This window comes from Haliotis asinina, chromosome 1 (assembly GCF_037392515.1).
Source record: "Haliotis asinina isolate JCU_RB_2024 chromosome 1, JCU_Hal_asi_v2, whole genome shotgun sequence".
Lineage (NCBI taxonomy): Eukaryota > Metazoa > Mollusca > Gastropoda > Lepetellida > Haliotidae > Haliotis > Haliotis asinina.
This window is the reverse complement of record NC_090280.1, coordinates 105,040,947-105,060,440: the sequence shown is the minus strand read 5'-3', so window position 1 is coordinate 105,060,440 and position 19,494 is coordinate 105,040,947. Positions and strand designations below refer to the sequence as shown.

Here is a 19,494-nt window from a genome sequence, read left to right as displayed (position 1 = left end):
TTGCTCAGTATATTGTGTTGATTCAATTTGTTGGGATTGTACCTGTTCCCAAATCGAGTGTGCTATAACAATTCATGCGTGAAACACACTGGGAAAATGAACTTCTGGATATTTATCAGACAACCTGTCTCCCTCTTCTTTCAAGTGGATTGTTCTGTGGGGCGTTCCCAAGTATGCCAATTGGGGTCATTTGTCAGGTCGTGGATCATCTTATATGTGTTTACTGTAGTGTGAGGTTGTGAGCCTTGTTTCTCTGTTCTTGAGTGAGGTTGTGAGTCTTGTTTCTCTGTTCTTGTGTACGGTTGTGAGCCTTGTTTCTCTGTTCTTGTGTACGGCTGTGAGCCTTGTTGCTCGGCTCTTGAGTGAGGTTGAGCCTTGTTTCTCTGTTCTTGTGTATGGTTGTGAGCCTTGTTTCTCTGTTCTAGTGTAAGGTTGTGAGCCTTGTTTCTCTGTTCTAGTGTATGGTTGTGAGCCTTGTTTCTCCATTCTAGTGTGAGGTTGTGAGCCTTGTTTCTCCGTTCTAGTGTAAGGCTGTGAGCCTTGTTTCTCTTTTTTTGTGTATGGTTGTGAGCCTTGTTTCTCTGTTCTTGTGTACGGTTGTGAGCCTTGTTTCTCTGTTCTTGTGTACGGCTGTGAGCTTTGTTTCTCTGTTCTAGTGTAAGGCAGTGAGCCTTGTTTCTCTGTTCTTGTGTGAGGTTGTGAGCCTTGTTTCTCTGTTCTTGTGTACGGCTGTGAGCCTTGTTTCACTGTTCTAGTGTAAGGCAGTGAGCCTTGTTTCTCTGTTCTTGAGTGAGGTTGTGAGTCTTGTTTCTCTGTTCTTGTGTACGGTTGTGAGCCTTGTTTCTCTGTTCTTGTGTACGGCTGTGAGCTTTGTTTCTCTGTTCTAGTGTAAGGCAGTGAGCCTTGTTTCTCTGTTCTAGTGTGACGTTGTGAGCCTTGTTTCTCTGTTCTAGTGTATGGTCGTGAGCCTTGTTTCTCTGTTCATGTGTACGGTTGTGAGCCTTGTTTCTCTGTTCTAGTGTAAGGTTGTGAGCCTTGTTTCTCTGTTCATGTGTACGGTTGTGAGCCTTGTTTCTCTGTTCTACTGTAAGGCAGTTAGCCTTGTTTCTCTGTTCTAGTGTGACATTGTGAGCCTTGTTTCTCTGTTCTAGTGTATGGTCGTGAGCCTTGTTTCTCTGTTCTAGTGTAAGGTAATAAAGCTGAGTATGGTCTTGTTTAATGTCTTTGTTCTCCACAATGTTCCAGCTATGTAACTATCTTTTCATGATTGAGTCTGGACCAGACGAGCATATGACTGACATAATGAGCTTCAGTCTGCTCTACAACTGGGGCATGATGACCTGCATCAAGTCAAGTCAGTGAATCCTGAGAGGGTGGCTTGCTCAAGACCAATTTTAACACAGATGTTTGAAACACAAAGCGACATGCTGTGAGCTATGTACAGATTTATTTACATCAACTTCCCCAATTCCTGGCTATACAACTCCCCAGACTTCCTCGAAGCCCGAACAGACTTTGGCACAGGTAAGGGCAGCAGACAGTGGGTAGTTGCTGATGGAGTAGGTCTCCTCTACGTAGTCCACCTCAACCTGGAACAGGGGAGTGACATGATCACAGAAATGCCACTGTCACGTTTGTAGTAGTGGAAAGAGGAATTAGTATTTTAGAGGATGTTTCATGACAAGCAGAATCAGTTTAGAAAAGTAGCCTGCAGACCTACAAAGGCATTAAAGCAGAAATGCAGCTTTGCGATTTCAATGCAATATGTAGTGTTCTATGTTGTTGCTTGCTGGATGTTTAACACACCACTCAGCAACATTCCAGCTGGATGAAGGCGGTCTGGAAATAATCAAGTTTGGGTCAGAAAATCCTGTGAGCAACAACATGAGCATCTATGTAACTGGGACACTATGACATTTGTATGTTGTGATATGTAATGCTGTGTGTTATGTTGTGATGTGTTAATCAAAATGAGGTGTTCTATGACATTACAACACTGTGCTATTTTGTTCTGTGTTCTATGACATTACATAACTGTGCTATTTTATTCTGTGTTCCATGACATTACAACACTGTGCTATTTTGTTCTGTTTTCTGTGACATTACAACACTGTGCTGTTTTGTTCTGTGTTCTATGCTGTGCCTTAGTGCTTACTTTGCCATGAGCCATGGCACCGATGACAAAGACGACGGGTTCATCCGATGGCACAAGGTCACGAACGTTGACACAATCATCAGCACTGAAGGACATGATGATTTTCTTAGCACCGACAGGAAGATGGTCAGTGATGGGGTTTCTGATGACCTATATCCCAGAAACAGTAGTAGTATAGGGAATGACAGTCCGAAAACACTTTTCAAAAACCCCTCTAAAAAGCCTCATTTACTAAATGAGGCTTTGGTGGGACTATTAGCTCTTGCTATTATTGCCCCTACTACAAAGCCACGCCATCACGTTTACCGTGACTTGGCAGGCGGTAACACTGTGCCGTACGGTACGATCAATAATTCTTCTCTTACAAATCCCCTACCCGGCCCACCCCTCAAGTAGTATAAGTTAGGTTCGTCGGTTTTTATATCCACTTTATCTATGTTGTAAGTTTTAACCGACCATATAGGATCGGTGGCTCGCTTACGGCTATCGCCCTCGTGTTCCCCAGGCTGGTATAAATACCTAACTAAGGCCCTATCCGGTATCTGTTTCTCCTTCCCACGCAATGGAGCGGCCGACTCTGCAACTATTGATTTTAGTTTGATAGCGTCTGCCGGTTTCTTACCGGTGAGACGGGTGACTTCATGGTTGATTGCCGACACCACCTAGGGTAACCTCGCTACCCATTCGGTCGATCGTTTTCCAGTGGTTGTCATTTCCCTAGCATATTGATGACCGAACAAGCGCTCAGCCAAAGTCCTATTAAATCTCTCAACTATAGCTTGGCTGCGATGGGCTCCGGCCGTGCCACGTCTGACCTTTGTATCGTGTTTGGCTAGCAGTTGTGAAACGGCACCCATGAACTCCCGTCCGGGATCAACTTGCAGCTCTGTTGGCCACGTCAGCGGGCTGCGTTTGTATATGCGTTCTAATCCTTTGGCTACTTTGGCCGAATCTTTCGTGGTCAAGGGTTCGGCTTCCTTGTAACGACTGGCTACGTCCACTAAGGTTAAGGCATACTTGTACCTCTTATCATGAGGTAGGAACAGTAGGTCTGCCTGGTGAATGCTATTAGGTATGTTAATTCCGAAACTCCTTCTAGGTACGTAGCGTGGCGCCGGCAAATAGATCTGCCACAGGGCTTGTTTTTCAAGCCACGCTTTGGCTTTCTCTGGTGATACTCGTGCCATTTTAGATAGCTTATCTACTGCGCTAGCTCCTTTCCAATATCCACGCGGGCTGTAATAAATAGCCTCAAATTTTTTCATGTCCATACGCGTATGTGTTTATACCATCAATAGCTATCCAACGTTTCGTGTCCATAGGCGATAGGGACGTCTTGTTTATAGTCAGTCCGTATATCTTATGTCCATCACTTTTAAGCGTGTTCATCTTATGCCTAAAGGTACGGGTCTTGAACAGGGCCTCCTTGAATCTGGCGTGTTTGATGTGTTGTTTCACCACATACTTCTTAACCCCCTTAGCTTTTCGGATCTCACTATTGTCGGCTTTCAATATGGAGTACATCTTAGGTCTCAAACCTATGTACTCGGCTATTGGCGTGCCAGCACACTCGTCCTTCATCTTACCTAGGACCTTTTTATTTACCGTGCTGTGTATAGTATGGGTCTTAGGATAGTCGCTGGTGTCGTATAAATCGATGTGTTTTTTCATGTCCTCGTACACGTCCTCGGTTCGAATCTCCATCAGCAGGGAATCCGTGTCAGTGTACAACACTTCGCACCTGTCGCCGTACTGTTTCTTGAGCTCGTTGTAGTAAAAGTCGTACATCAGGTGTTTGGATAAATCGAGGATACTCATCCCAACGTAAACAGGTCGGTTGAATTTTATGTGACTTTTCTTCATGTGTATGGCAACTAGGTCATCTGTGAATATTTTATTACGGTTGAATGCCGGACTGGCTATCAATTTCCTGAGCTTGTCTTCCTCACTAGATCTAACCAGTTTCACGGTTACGCGTTTCCTCAGGTTTTCCATAGTCTTACCAAACACCGAGTTGTTCATGAGCTTGTAGAGATTTTTTTCAAAATCACTGGTGGCTTTTTTTCGTAGGTCTGTGTTCATTCTGATGTAGGGCTCCATCCATGGGCTCTGGTCGAACATGAGCACCCTGTGTATTTTGGTCAGCCTCATACCCAATGACAGGTACAGCTGTAGGTTGCGATAGTGAACTATGTACTTGGTCTTATTCATTAAGTTAGGCACGAGTTTCTCAACGTCCGCCACACGACCACCTGACAAGTTATGTTGGTACTCAGACATCCAGTCTGTGTTAACCTTCATACGTTCGGGTGCAAGGGGATAGCTGTTGTGCGATGTGTGTAATGCCTTGGGATACTCTAAGTCAACTTCGAGGATATACCCTTTGTTCGAATCTGGTGCAATGCTCATAACATCAACGTTTGGTACCCATTCGAATCCTCCTGTAGGTAGATACTGGCTCATAGCCCAGCCGTACAGGTTATTTGCGTCGAGGTAGAGAATGTGATTGGTTGGTTTGTTAGGATCGTAACCTTTCACGTATTGATTATTTGCTTTCGCATATCGTTTGGATGCCATGGAAATCCCACCTCGCAAGCCTTTCTCAATGAATAGGTGCATGTCGTAATCTGTGAGTAATTCCAAATTAACTCCGGTCTTTCTAAGCAAGGCGTCCCACGACAGACCTGGGCTGGTGTAATACCATGCGGGGTCGAGTTTATACTGCTTTAAACATGTTTGCCGAAACGTCTCGAACACGTCGGCTAACAGCAGTACATCTGTCCTCAAGTACAGGTCGTGATAATCACCAAGGTTCTTACAACCAAGTTTATTCCATACGTTAATCGCGTGCGAGTAATCGTCTCGTGAGACGGACGCCTCATTCAGCTTGCTATAAAAACAGTCGATAGGAGGTAGTCTGGTCTCTGTGAACTTAGCCCAGCTATCCATGTACTCATATGGGTATACGCCCTTCCTCATGAGCAGGTGTCTAGTCTCGGCGTCTGTGTATCGATCTGTGATAGGGAAGGTATTGTTGGCCTTGACCAGACTGTCGAGTGACGACAGGAGGAACTGAAACGAGTCAATGAACCTAAGTCCGTTTAAGCTGAAGGAGATGTATCTCTCCATGTTGTTGGGGATGCACGTTATATTACCATCGATTTTCGCTATGGCCTGCATGATCAAGTGAGAGTCGTATCCTCTCAAGTTGTGAAAGACAACGGGAATGTTTATTGTCTTAGGATTGATTTTAAGCTTTAGGTTGCACGCGTTGTGAGCGGCGCCTCTATACTTACCAGTTATATGGCAGTGATCTCTCACCGAATCACCGTTAAGTGGCGAGTCGCACACGTGGCAGTTAGTGCTACTGGCGTGAGCTAGCTTGTCGGCTCTGGTCATACGCATTGGAGCGATTTTATACAATGCATTCCTAATAATTTTTTCTTCCTCCTGCAAGCACTTTAGAAACCTTTCAGCCGCGTCAGGACCCCTATACACTACCGGAGCTTTCGTTTCCCCGTCACAACGGACGACAATGTATCCAAACGAACAGGCTTTATGCTCTTGTGTCTTGTGGGTGAAGCTACCCCCACTAGTGGGTGTGGGGGAATCCCCACCCACAACTAAGGCTTCGAAGTCGGCGTATATTATATAAGGCACAGACATTTGGTTCTTGTGATTGTCGAATTTTAGGATATTTTCACCTTCCTTAGGCATGTCGACTCGTATGGCCGTCTGCCCAACACCTTGGCAATCCTCCAGGTGGGATTCTAATAAATCAGCCCGACTGAAACAGTGTAGGCATCGTACACAAAAGTGTTTTTCCCCATCGTGTTTCGACTGGTCGTGTAACAACCGGCTGAGATGTTTTATCCACGTGTAGTGATACTTTTCACCTTTTTGAATCATGAATAAATTAATAACTTGACAATCCTTCACCGGGCTGACCCTGTGTATTATTGTTTTATTACCTTCGTGACCAAAAACATTTATAGCCAGATTATTCTGTTTTTCTACTTTAGTAATCTGGGTTATTGGGGTTGGTTCATCTATACCATCCCAGTTGAGCCCATCATCCTGTGGATAATTAGAAGGCCTGTTCGGATTAGTGGCAGCTGGAAATAAGGCTGACCTGAGAGATAACCTCATGCAATCGTTTCCTCTATTCTTAACGTTTACTATGGCTTGTTTGTTCTTATAGTAGGGAGGCAAGGCTAGGTATGACCCACCTCTGAACGGCACGTATTTAGCTATATCTAAATAGACATTATCGATTTTATCTACAGCCCACCCGGACCCCATGTGCGTGTAGCGTTCTAGGTATTCTCGTATCTGCTGAAAACTTGTATCGATTGATGCGTCAATGGTCTCTGCATGTGTGACGACCTCTTGTTTACCTCGGAAGTAAGGTTGAAAATACTCAGTGGTACTCCCAACCTGCTTATCGAGCGACATTTTCACTGTGATCTGAAACTTGATACTTCCTAGATTATTTAGTTCCTGGTTGACCTTATCAGCTATCAGAGGCTTGATATCTATAATGTCTATGTTTCTATCAACACGCATGCGCCAACCTCTCAAATAATTGCCTACGGCGTGCTCAGTGCGCACGAACTGTAGGTCAATAGCTCTATTCTGTCGTAATAATTCTAAAAGCTGTGGTTTTCTCATACGAGAATACCCGCCTAAACCCAAATCGTGTGCCTCGGCTTTCAGTTGTTTTATAGTTGGACGTGCTACTGGGGTATGTGATAACAATGTGGTTAACCCGGCTTTCCCCAGTTTTGAATAACCCGTGTATCCAAGTTGTTTCGCTTGAGTTTTTAACTGTTTTACCGTAGGAGGGACTTCTAAACCTAGTAATCTCAACAATGCTGGCTTCCGCATTCTAGAATACCCGATAACACCTCTCTGCTTTGCGGCCCGCTTGAGCTCGCGCACAGTAGCCATAGTGTTTACACCTAAGAGAATCAATGTCTAATTGGTCGGCAGTAACTCTTAAAAAATATTTTCTGGTGGCCGGGTACAATTCTAGACATTCTGTCAAATCGTCCCACGTACCTGGTAAAATATATAGTGTGGCTGTTTCAATCCAGTACTCACCTTGGTTATAGTATTCCTTGTATTCACTTATACTCGAAAAACGTTCTATATGGTATTGAGACGCGATATCCCGCTCCCATTCGAAGGGGTGAGTATACTTAACACCCTCTTTAATCCATACCACATCCACTATTATCTTAAATCTGAAGCTGCCCCATAAGGCCAGTTCATATTTGAATATGTTTTCCACAGACATAGCTATACGTAGGTGTGTATAATCTCTAATTGGAGTCTATCTTGAGCAGTCGCCTACGTTCTTTTATGTAACCTTTTTTATTCTCGTATATGAGTTGATGTCTGACTACGTTCGCTCCGTGAGCTTTACATAAACAGTAGTGCCCTTTAACCCCGATACCACACACAGAACACGTGTAGTTAGGACTTCCCATATGGAAACAACAGAACCCCTGATTCCTGCATTTCCTACCACAGGCCTCGGTCTTCCCCATAAGTATATATTCGCATCGGTATGGAGCGGGTCTCATGTTTACTTATATAGGTATTTTAGTTTAATTGCTTCGCAACCAACGCAGTAGCTGCTATACCCAACACTATGAAGCCCAGTTCACGATTCATTTGTCCCTTGGATGGTGTGTAGTACTGAGCGAGTGTGGGTTTATTGAGCGGTTCCAATTGTTTACCAGTTAGTAGATAGTATTCTTTCATTGCTTCATCGACATCGTTGAATGTTTGAACGGCATGGTTTTCACGCGTGAGTTGTTCGTTAATAAAATCGATCCTCTGGAGGCGTTTTTTAGCGTACTCAGCCTGTGCTCTTTGTAATTTCTCAGTAGCGAGATCGTGTCGCTTCCTTTCTTCCTGTATTTCAGCCGCGTGATCATCTCGTAGTTTAGAGAAGAGGAAATTACTCCCGGAAAATGCCAGGGCATTCACTAACGCCCCACCAACCATCATAGCTATCGTGGCCATCCCTATATTTATTTCATTATATTATCAGGTATTATTCCTTGTTTTACTAGGATGTCTTTTGTGGCCATCGCCATACCAAGGTTCATTATGAGCATACCCATATCCTGCAGGTTGAAATCTAACTTGATAGTTGGTTGTTTAAGCACCATTTTAGTCAACCGAGCGTACCCTACTGCTAGACTGGCTACCACTGTGGCGTGGTATGCGTCGTTGACGAACGTTTTCCCCTCAGACATTATGTATATGATATAAAATATTTTAAATTATAACATGATATGCGGGTCGACTGTGGGGGTACCCCCCACACCCCCAACAGTGGGGGTTACCACCTCAGGTACCACCTCACGTCCCTCACGTGTATATAACCACGAGATAGCCAAGGCAGCAGTTACACCTACAGCCAACAACAGTCGGGTTGGGTTGGTCACTTTATGTTGGTTACACCACCGTTTTTTACCGGCAGCTACTCTCTTAGGATTCTTCTGCCTGGTTACTGTTGAAGGGGTCTCCACCGTCACCTCGGGACTCACTGGTTCCGTCACCTCGGGACTCACTGGGGTTTCCTGTGCAGCATCCATCTATACTATTATTATTATTCTTTCTCTCAAATTGGCAATGTTTTGCCGTGATAATAGCCGCCGTCACTGGAGCCAACAACATACCATATTTGTGGTACAGCCCGCAGCTGATAGAGCTCACGGCGTGTTCGATAAAAGGGTCTTTATCTAGGTCCTCCCACAGGTAAAGTCGGCGCTCTGGTGGAATGGGAAGGAATTGTGATACAATACCGGTGTATATCTGGGTCATAGCCGATCCTATTGTCTTTGTCATTTCTGCTCCGAGCCGGGCCTCGTATCTAGCGTACAGCTTATCGATTTCTTCGGCTGACATTTTGTTAATTTTATCTGGAGTGTAGTCTCCAAAGTAATGTTTGGCTTTGCCGCCAACAGCCAACGCCACCAGTTTCTCTCGCTTGGGGGAATCCCCAGTTGGGGAACCCTCCACAGACAATTGTTCGAGCAATTCCTCACACTCCATCTTATAATATAACAAGTAAGATTTAGTTTTAACTATATAATACCCGATACAGACAAAACACAGAGAAATGAAGGTTAAGTTGCACACGACAAATACTTCGAATATCATAGCTATATGCTTAGCTTTGCTTAGCTTTAGCTTAGCTTTGCTTAGCTTTAGCTTAGCTTTAGCTTAGCTTTGCTTAGCTTTGCTTAGCTTTGCTTAGCATACTATATAAGCCACGGGTTGGTCGGTCTTTAGCACGAGCTTAGCGTGTTTAGTTTCAGCGAGCTGTTTCTTCACCCGTTCCCGTTCTAATTTACTCATCACATCGTTCTCTCTCAAACACTCCTCGAACGAATCCCTATCCTTGCAGTGAAATAAGACCACCCATCGCGTCTGCTCCCTGAGGTCTTTCAACACCGAGTTGAACTTCTGCGTTAGCACCCAGACGCTGTGATTTGCATGCCGGCCGGAGAAGGCCAGGTACGATAGCATGTCTCTCTTTTTTGTTATCTCGCGATTAGCGCTGCAGTCGTCCAGTATAAACAGCGTCGGTTCCCCTTTAAATTTCTCGTGAAGAGCTTTCAACCAGTCCTGCAGGCGTGTTCCAGGGTCGATTTTGTGTACGTCAGGGTCCGTCATCACCCAAGGTCGCGCGTACGTTTTATTCATACCTAGAGTAGGGCACATGATAACGATGTTATCGAACACATCCTTGTAGTAACCCTCCAACATATCCAATACGAAAACGGTCTTACCACAGCCAGTCTGCCCGCATATGATAGCGCAGTGTGGGTCAGTGGGGAGGGGGAGACCCCCACTAGTAGATGGCTTGCACGAATCTCCCATTGTCTATATTAAGTTGCGCGTCCATAATAACGTACAGATATAATTTCAACTTACCAGCGGTTTGAGCCTTCTTATTAATCTGGATGGTTATCCCTTCGCTACCGTTATCTATACGGCGCCCGCTACCGTGCAGTTTATCATCATCCGTGGATCGCATGTCCAACCATAGGGCGTACTTGGTGGTCAGGTATTCACCGATCTGCACGGAGCCGAGGTCCAGGTCCTTTGTTATGTAATCCCCCACTGGTAGCTTTTTTATCTCATCCCACTGCTGGTGTGACCTCATACCATGACTGAACAGCTGGTTGGGCACGCCCTCGATGGTAACTTCCACCTTTTCAATCTCGGGGTTGAAAAACTTCTCGCTGTCCCTCCGGAATGGGTCGTAATCCTCCACGGGGACGACCAGGATACCTTTCATCGATCGCGCCGGCACGTTCAGGTTGATATTCCACACAGTGTCGCTCTTATCTCGCACGACTGATCTATGCCTCAGTACACGATCGTACAGGATAGCCATCTTACCAGAGTACTGGCTTCGAACCTGCCTGGCCAGCTCCGGGCTAGTGACCATGTCGAACTCCAGAGAGATGTTGTCTATGGCATAACTGGCCTCATCACCGTTCGGCGTACGCACTACTTTGCTATAGTCGTTAAACGTGAGCTCGTATTCGAGCCTATCACCCAGCGCGGCCTGGTAAAACGGCGCGTGTCCCGTGAGCAACTCGAAGTCGAGCGGCACGCAGAATCGATTTCCGTATGCTAGAGCGATGGCCTTTTCACCGTCCGATAGCTTGTCTTGCTGGTCTGTCGTGAAGACGTATCCTATGCGCGCCCGGGTTGATTTGCTGATGCCCTGGTACACATCGTTGACTCGTTCTCTCTCGCTTTTCCAGAGATCCTTGTAGCAGTGAAACACGTCGCTGTCGTCGATGCTCAGTACCTCGTTACCGCTGATCTTGACGGTCGTTTTCTTGATGATAGCTCGACCCACGTTCCGCACTAGCTCGCGTTTGTCGTTGTCGGAGGTCAACGTGATATTGAACGCCAGTCGAACAGTGCCTGGTACAATGAGGTCATTCTCACCAAGGTTTGGAAATCTAACCAGCAGAGTTTGGTTCTGGTCTATCTTGCTGGGATTGTTGGTGATGGTCACCGACTGTCGCACGGCTCTGGCCCCTAATGGCTCTCTCAATTTTCTGAAAGGATCTAATTTTCTACCGTACATTGTTATATATAAATAAAATATATTTAAATACTAATGGATGAAGACATAGATATGACGGAGATGCCGGGCGCTAGTGCCCAGGCATCCGATGTGCAGGAGACCTCATTTACTAGTTCACCATTGAGCCAAGAACTCTTGGAAACAACGGTAAATGATTATTACGAAGGATTAAAAAGTGATAAAAACTACGTTGAACCCCAGGGTATATACCATAAGAATTTTTTTATTGATAAAAAGGGTGTTCTACGTCTTAAGTCTGCCCCAGGGGTTGACCTCTTTAACAAGATCAATAAAAAACCACTGGCCTTGTCAACTCTAGCCAGCCGCAATGGTGGTGCTGAATTTATCCGTGAACATCTAAACATGCGTGATTACGGTGGTGCAATACCTAAGACCGTTAAAGAAGATCTGCAAGCTACCAGATCCCACCTCACCACTATAGATGAAATGACGCCAGAGCGTGCTACAGAAGCCTCGGACAGCATAGAAAAACTGTTGAGCACCTACTGGGACAAACCGTTACCGGGATTTGACTTTCCGGTAAGGGAACTGCGCGGCTTAGATAAAGCCGTGAAACGCGTGCGTGGAGAACTCGTGAACAACATGGGGAAACTGAACGAAATCGACGAGCACATCGCTAGGGAAAAAACCAAACTCAACGAAACTGAAAACGATGATATGAAGCGTCGTATCAATGAACGACTACGCGATTTAGAAGACGAGAGACGTACACGATTGGAAGCCGCTTCCTCGAATCGTGAACAGCTTCGATCCCAGATCAGTCGTATTCGGGAAACAATCGATAGAATACTGAATGAGGATACAACTTTAGCCAACAGGATTCGGATATTGTTCCGGGAGCAAGGGATCACCATCGCCAGCATTCTGACTGCATTGGGTTTCATTATATCAACCCTGGTGGTGTCACTGGTGGGGGGTGCCCCCACACCCCCAAGTGCCGGCGGTGGAACTCCCAGTGGTGGTGGTGGTGTTAAAGACTGGATTAAAAAACTCGGGGAAGGCCTAGCTAAACTGGCTGGTAAAGCCGCCGAAGCCCTTCCCGGCATCCTGGGTAGCATCGTCTCGTGGTTGTTGGGCGCTCTGTCTAAAACTGCCATGTGGCTCAGTCAAAACCTGTGGGCAGCCATCGTCGCCGTGGCGGGTCTGGTGTACGTAGCGGCTAAGAAATCTTTAACCAAATAAGTCCCAAAGTTACCCCACCAACCACTAGGGCTGTTTTATTATCAATATGCTGCTGATTGGAGGCCTGAATATGGGGGTGTGTGGGGGGTACCCCCACATGAACTTTAGGCTCCGGAGGTGGCTCCACTATACCCGTTTCACGTGGTGGGATGTGTGGGATATAGGGGGTGTTAATATCGGGGTTGATGCCCAACTTTTGGTCCGCCGTGGCTATGACTATTTTGTTGTTATAACCCACCACTTTTTTTACTCTCAGTTGCATATCACTCGGAGACATATACAGCCCCACACCGAACACGTAGTTAACTTTCGATCTGGCGTATTCTAACACGTTTTGGTAGCGTTCGATGGCCCGCGGGAGATCAACTGGAGAATTAATAACATCCTCAACGTTGGAAACGAATTGTTTCTGAGCGTCGTAAGCAGTTCCCTTACCGAGGATGTTAGAACGCGTCATCGACTGCGCACCCAACAGCGACCACACATACGTTCGAATCGAGTCGTTCAAGCGTATTGTACCAGCACGAGTGAATCCTTTCGATGTGTCCAGCATGAACATTTTCCACCCGTCTGCGGTTGACTGCTCCACTTTCTGGACTGTGAAAGCAACACCACCTTTAAAATTCATACGATCATCCCTCCATTCATTACTCGACAAAGCAAAGTCCGGGCGTAGTTTACCTTGTTTCAGTATAAGATCACTGAGTTCTTTCACTGATCGCACGCCATCAGAAGGAATACCCAACCCGTGGTTCGGCCCCGGCAAACGCCAATCCGTCTTCGGGTTTATTTCGAATTCATTACAAATACGTTCATAGGCCCGTCTATCGTATGGGTTGTTTGTTGCGTCCCACGCTTTATCCTGTGGGAGGGGGGCACTGATCTCTTTAAGGATACGTCTGACCTGGTAGTACACGTGGAATTTGAACACAGACTGACTTAGCGGTCCACGCCGAGTGTCGGTCAATGCCACACCACACCCCGTTGTAGCGCACCACACAGCAAAGTTGAATTGATTCTGCCAGAACTGCATAGGGTTGTTGAACCACGCGTGGACTGCCTCAATGTTAGTCACCATAAGCTTATACTTATCGAACACATCTAAAAGCTGGGCATTGAAATACAACTCAGGAGCAACCACGATCTTCATGGGGGAGAAATCTACATCCAGTTTAGGGTAAAACACACCAGGGGAATATATTTTAAAACTATTATATAAATAAATATATATGTAATATGTACATAACACTTCCAGGAATAACGAGCGGTGAGGCCGTTCAGCTGACGCACGCGATCGATAACACGTCAGGTCAACTCGAAGTCGCACTCTGCGATATCACCTACCTACCGCAATGGACTAACATTAATATCAGCAACAATAAGCTGTTCGTCAGTGGAACTCGCAGTCAGATAACTGACGGCTACTACAGCGTGTGCTCTCTAAACGACGAGGTCTTCAAACCCCTGGGAGCCGAACTCAAGATGAACGACTCAAACGGCACAGTGGTGTTAATCAACAACGGAAGAACCTCCTTGAGGCTCGGCCGACCATTAGCGAGGATACTCGGTATGTCTCCTGACGAGATAAAACCAACAACAACCGTCACAGGCACGAAGTTACCCGAACTAGTACCGTACCGAGAGCTATACATTCATCTCGGTCAGGTGAGCACAACGTATAACATTCAAGGAGGCCACCCTTCCACTATACTGAGAGCAGTGCCGGTGAAAACTGAGAAATTCAACGACGGTAGAACCGAGTCGTTTTCACCACGGCAGTATAAGAGATTAACCCAGGGTAACATACCTGAACTGACAATATCGGTGTTAGATATAAATCATAATCCTGTAAATATAGGATACCTCAGCTTAACGCTTCACGTAACATGACCAGCGCACAAGGGCCCGGAGTGAAAAAATGCGTCAATATCGGGATCTCCGACCTCGGAGACACACGCGGTTTCGACGCTCCCGGAGTAGATGGTAAATCGTATGCCTTGCAACTAAAAAACAACATTTACAAACGCGTTGAAATCCCCTCCGGTGGAACCCTAAGTGATATGATAGATACCACAGGAGCAACAGCCAACACTAAGTACGCCCTCGTCAACACCGGTGATGACAACTGGAGAATATACCCATCATTCGGAGGTAAACTGTTCGACTTAGACGATGTTGAGAGCACTACCGTCGTCAAAAACAAACCATATATGCTCGTCTTCACCGAAGATGACAAGTGGGTGTTGTTACCCGATAACAAATGGTTTCTCAATATTAGACTCGTCTCCCCTTACGTGTTCACGGATAACAAAGACAACCACCTAAACAAAGTCGTGAACAATGGAACCCTGCTCGTGGCTTACGTCCCAACTCAGAGACGTAGCATAGTCGTCAGCCCAGTCAACACTATAGCAGCCCACATGCTATCGAGTAAACCGGCCATGCAAAACGTGAAATTGCAGTTGGTGTCTGAATTCGAAGGCGTGGTTAAGATACTAGAGAGTCTACCGGCAAACTCAACACTGTTCATCAAAGTCTACCTAGGGGAACCATCGGGGAATGATGTCGAGATCGTGAAGGGGATCAAACTCGGGTGGGGGAAACGACACCAGTTTCAAGTTTGCAACGTTTACGTGCGGGTGGGTGTCGGCTCCAACACCAGTCTACAGGGGGTCAACGTGATCGTGGAAAACAAGATATCACTAATCAATATCTTCCTGCCTGACAACATACACTTCATGGGTATGAAGTTAACCCCTGAATTATTATCAGAAAACCAGTTGGAAATTATATCGTAATAATATAATAATGACCAGTCATCATCCCAACACTACGCTTAACGACCTGGGAGATACGGAGGGATTCGATCAGCCTGGTGAGGAAGATGAATTATACATCCTACACTTCAAAGACAACGTGTACAGACTGGTGTCATTACCAGATTTAAAAGAGCCCAAATGGCTGATCAACTTAACACTCGCCTCACCTTATATCACAACAAAAGAGAGGTGGAAGTTTATCTCTAAGATTAGGAATAACGGTATCTGGCCCGGGGATTTCATTACGGGGAATGAAGCAACAGCCACGGTATATTTTTATGAAGGAAAAATTGGATTAATTTCTGGAATAGAAAGTAAATTAACATTTAGTAGTAGTTATTTACACGAAAGGCAGCTTGAGATATACTCCCCCTACACAATCATCATAGAAGTCATGTTTACGTATTTTGACCAGGAAAACTCCTCGAAAGGACGTCAATTTTTACCCGGGGTGTCAATACACTGGTTTACCGAACACTTAGATCAATATTGCCGTATTATTATACAACGGGATACCCCCACGGGTTCTATAAAACGTTTAATAAGCCTCCCTGGGGTTTTTATTACAACAGAAAAGTCTATTAGCCTCTCACCTATTATCATTAGTTATGATCTACTCCTTATAGGCTTCAAATACATTGATAGACTATTAACTGAAACCCAATTAAAATATTTTTCAAAATATATATTATAGGATGGGTCTGTACCCAGTCGTAGAGGAAGTAGCGAAGACGTTGGAAACCGTAGATGGGTTCCGCTTGAGGCAGTTATGTGATGTGAAACGTCAACTAGAACAAGACCGTGACACGCGAAAAGCATTATGTAAAAAGTACAATAGAGCTTTCAATATCGTGGACGGGGCTGACACTGCCCTTATGACAACCAGCATGGGACTAGGGGCGGCAGGCGTTGGGTTGTTAACCACCATCGTGGCTGCACCTATAGTGCTAGGTATTGAAATAACGGCTGGGGTGACAGGGTTGGTAGGGGTGGCGCTTAAGTTAGTATCACGCAGACTTAATCGTAAGGCATTGAAACACGACGAGATCAGGGTTCTGGCCGAAGCAAAGCTGAACACAGTGAGTGAGCGAATTTCCACGGCACTCTCTGATAGTAAGATCTCAGAAGAGGAGTTTCGTTCAATCCTATCTGAACTCAAAAAATATAACGAAATGAAACAAGATATTCGATCCAAGTCTCGTAAGTCTGCTATCAGCGAGGACGAGAAAAAAAAGTACATAGCACAGGGAATACAAAAAGCCCAGCAAGCCTTTATTATGAACACCAAAGAGATCGTAGGCGGTTCACGTTAAACTGTTTCATCGATATAAACATAACATAGCCGTAAGCGAACCACCGATCCTATATAGTCGGTCAAAACTTACAACAAATTATTGATCGTACCGTACGGCACAGTGTTACCGCCTGCCAAGTCACGGTAAACGTGATGGCGTGGCTTTGTAGTAGGGGCAATAATAGCAAGAGCTAATAGTCCCACCAAAGCCTCATTTAGTAAATGAGGCTTTTTAGAGGGGTTTTTGAAAAGTGTTTTCGGACTGTCATTCCCTATACTACTACAGTCAACAATTAATTAGTATTGAAAACAGATTGATGCAATGTATGAGAATGTTCATGGAAACTAGAGACATTAGAAAGTTTTCAATGGTTTCTCACAGCAGCCAAGATACATTACAACAGGGAGTGTTGTTGGTATCTGTCAGTATGGACCCACCTTTAGGAGTTTCTGGGGGCCATCTGAAGCATGGATGCTGAGCTTGTGCAGGAGCTGGACTGAAACAGTAACCACATTCTTATTTCCACAATCAAAGAATACATAACATATTGCAGTGAACAAGGTGCGTGAAACGGGGCTTAACGTAGCAGTTATGAATATTTCATTAATATGCCGACATGCAAGCCTGTCTATGTGTGGCTGTTTGTATGGGCACAGACATATAATTAGTTAGTTTTATAGTGGTAGCTCACTGAGATATCATGCCACAGTTAAGCATGAATACCCCATTCAGACACATACTGACTCTGACCCAGAGCTGACCAGTCCCTGTTGCATCCATTAATGCCAAGCGCCAGACAGGGACCAACAAGTACCATGATCTGGCTGGGGATCGAACCCACAACCTTCCGCTCTCCATGGAGGTGGTCCTGCAGTAAACAATATATGATGTACAGCAAATTATAACCGAGAGTGGCGCCTATACGTTAGGACTTGATACAACCACCACTGTTGGCAAAGGAAATACATGTCACCAATGACCGACATATATAGTCTGGTTCATAATTATTGAGAATTTTTCTTCTTACTTTGAGCTATTCTAACACCTCAACTGATTCACTGATACTTAAAACTAAGTAATGGTATAAGGGAGGTAACTCATCTTGGCCTACTGAGTATAGTACAATTAGAGTTACCTCCCCTGAATTTGTAGCAGACATCATTTTCCTCAGCACTGTCAACAATGTCTGCTGAAGATAAAACAAGGTTGATTTTTGAGTTGTGTAATCAAGGAATTGATGATGTAAATACATTGGCAGAGAGAACAGGAACTCCTCTTTCTACTGTGTATAGGATTAGGAAGAATTTTAAAGAGGGAAAGGATTTTGGGCACCAGAAAGGAGCAGGGAGACCCAGAAAATTGGACTTCTCAGATCGCGTCCGGCTGGGAATTTTAGCGTCTAAAAAGCAAAGGGCAAGCATCTCCAACATCAGGTATGAAATGATAGAAAGGGGATAGAACTGTTATATCAAAATCTACAGTCAGAAGAAATTTGATTGATCTTGGATGGGAGAAAAAGACTGCAATTCCTTCTCCTCTCATGAAACAAGAACATAAAGACAGGCGTGTTGAGTGGTGATTGGCACATGAAAACTTTGACTGGGAAAATGTGATTTTTACTGATGAAAGCTCAATATGGGTATATCCCAATAATGTGAAAATATGGACAAAGTCTGCGTCAGCACCGTTGTATCGACGACCTAAATACAGCCCAAAGTTTCATGTATGGGGAGGGATATCCTTATTAGGAACGACCCCGCTGTGTGTGTTTGAGGGAAATCTGACAAGTCAACGCTACACTAACATATTAGATAATTTTCTCCTTCCAAGTGCACATGTGTTTTATGGAAATGACTGGATTTTGCAGCAAGATAATGATCCTAAACACACCGCAAAACATGCCAAGCAGTGGTTTCAGGAGAAAAATGTGACTGCATTACCATTTCCGGCATATAGTCCTGACTTAAATCCCATTGAGAACATTTGGGGGATGATGAAGGAATGTGTGAATCAAAAGGGGTTGACAAAAATTGAAGACATGAAGAGAGAAGTGGTCCGATACTGGGACAGCATAACTCACGAGACACTAACCTCTCTGATAGGAAGTATGCCTACCCGTCTTAGACTGTGCCGTGAAGCTTAAGGAGACTTGATAAAATATTAAATTGTTATCTACACAACATGAAAAGGTCAGTTCACTTTCACAATACATTCAATTTTATCTGATTTGTTCTCGTTTAATAATATGAAATGCTTTAGCTATTCTCAATAATTTTGAACCATACTGTACTTGTCAAGTCAACAAATGTTCATGAATAAACCAAGATCTGTATTTGCTTCCACAATCTCCTAGTGAGTACAACTAATCCAGTAGCAACACTGAGTACCCGGGAAACATGTCCAGGAAACATGAGCAACTTACCCATGAGACCACAGAATCGTTCAAATGTCCGGGGGATTCGAGTCTGCGGGTTTATCTCGATGAGAACATTTCGTTCTGTATGGATGTAGACCTGCAGCATCCCTGCTCGGTTCAGTGGGCTATCCATCAACATCAGCAGGCACTAGTGATACAGGTGAATATTACTTGGTTGAAATAACACAACATGCACTCCCATTGTGTCAGTTATTATCAAGTAGTAAATACACTGGTTCTGTCAATGTGTTGATATTTAATATTGAAGTGTGAGATCCTTAGAAATGTTACCGACCTGATGTGTGATGTCTGGTCTGTACTGACTGATGTCCTTCTTGAACTTCTTGCTGAGGTTTCTGTGTTTGTCACAATTAAGCAGCTCAAACTGTTTCCCAACCTGCAACATTGAGTCCAGACTAACATGAATACCATGTATCTTACCATTAGTTGTACAGAGTGAGTACATTGGTATTCAT

General features: G+C 44.8%; 1 protein-coding gene across 1 annotated transcript in view; it reads right to left on the bottom strand.

The window, feature by feature from the left end:
• Positions 1–1,430: 1,430 nt before the first annotated feature.
• The window catches only part of LOC137257784 (ribosomal RNA small subunit methyltransferase NEP1-like), a 34,789-nt gene continuing 16,725 nt past the window's right edge, over positions 1,431–19,494 (bottom strand). The window contains exons 2-6 of the mRNA XM_067795219.1: positions 19,314–19,415; positions 19,025–19,166; positions 17,040–17,098; positions 2,156–2,305; positions 1,431–1,589 (exon numbers count right to left, since the gene is read on the bottom strand). Coding sequence (XP_067651320.1) covers positions 1,476–1,589; positions 2,156–2,305; positions 17,040–17,098; positions 19,025–19,166; positions 19,314–19,415 — 567 coding nt within the window. The 3' untranslated portion in view covers positions 1,431–1,475. The remainder of the gene's footprint in view (positions 1,590–2,155; positions 2,306–17,039; positions 17,099–19,024; positions 19,167–19,313; positions 19,416–19,494) is intronic.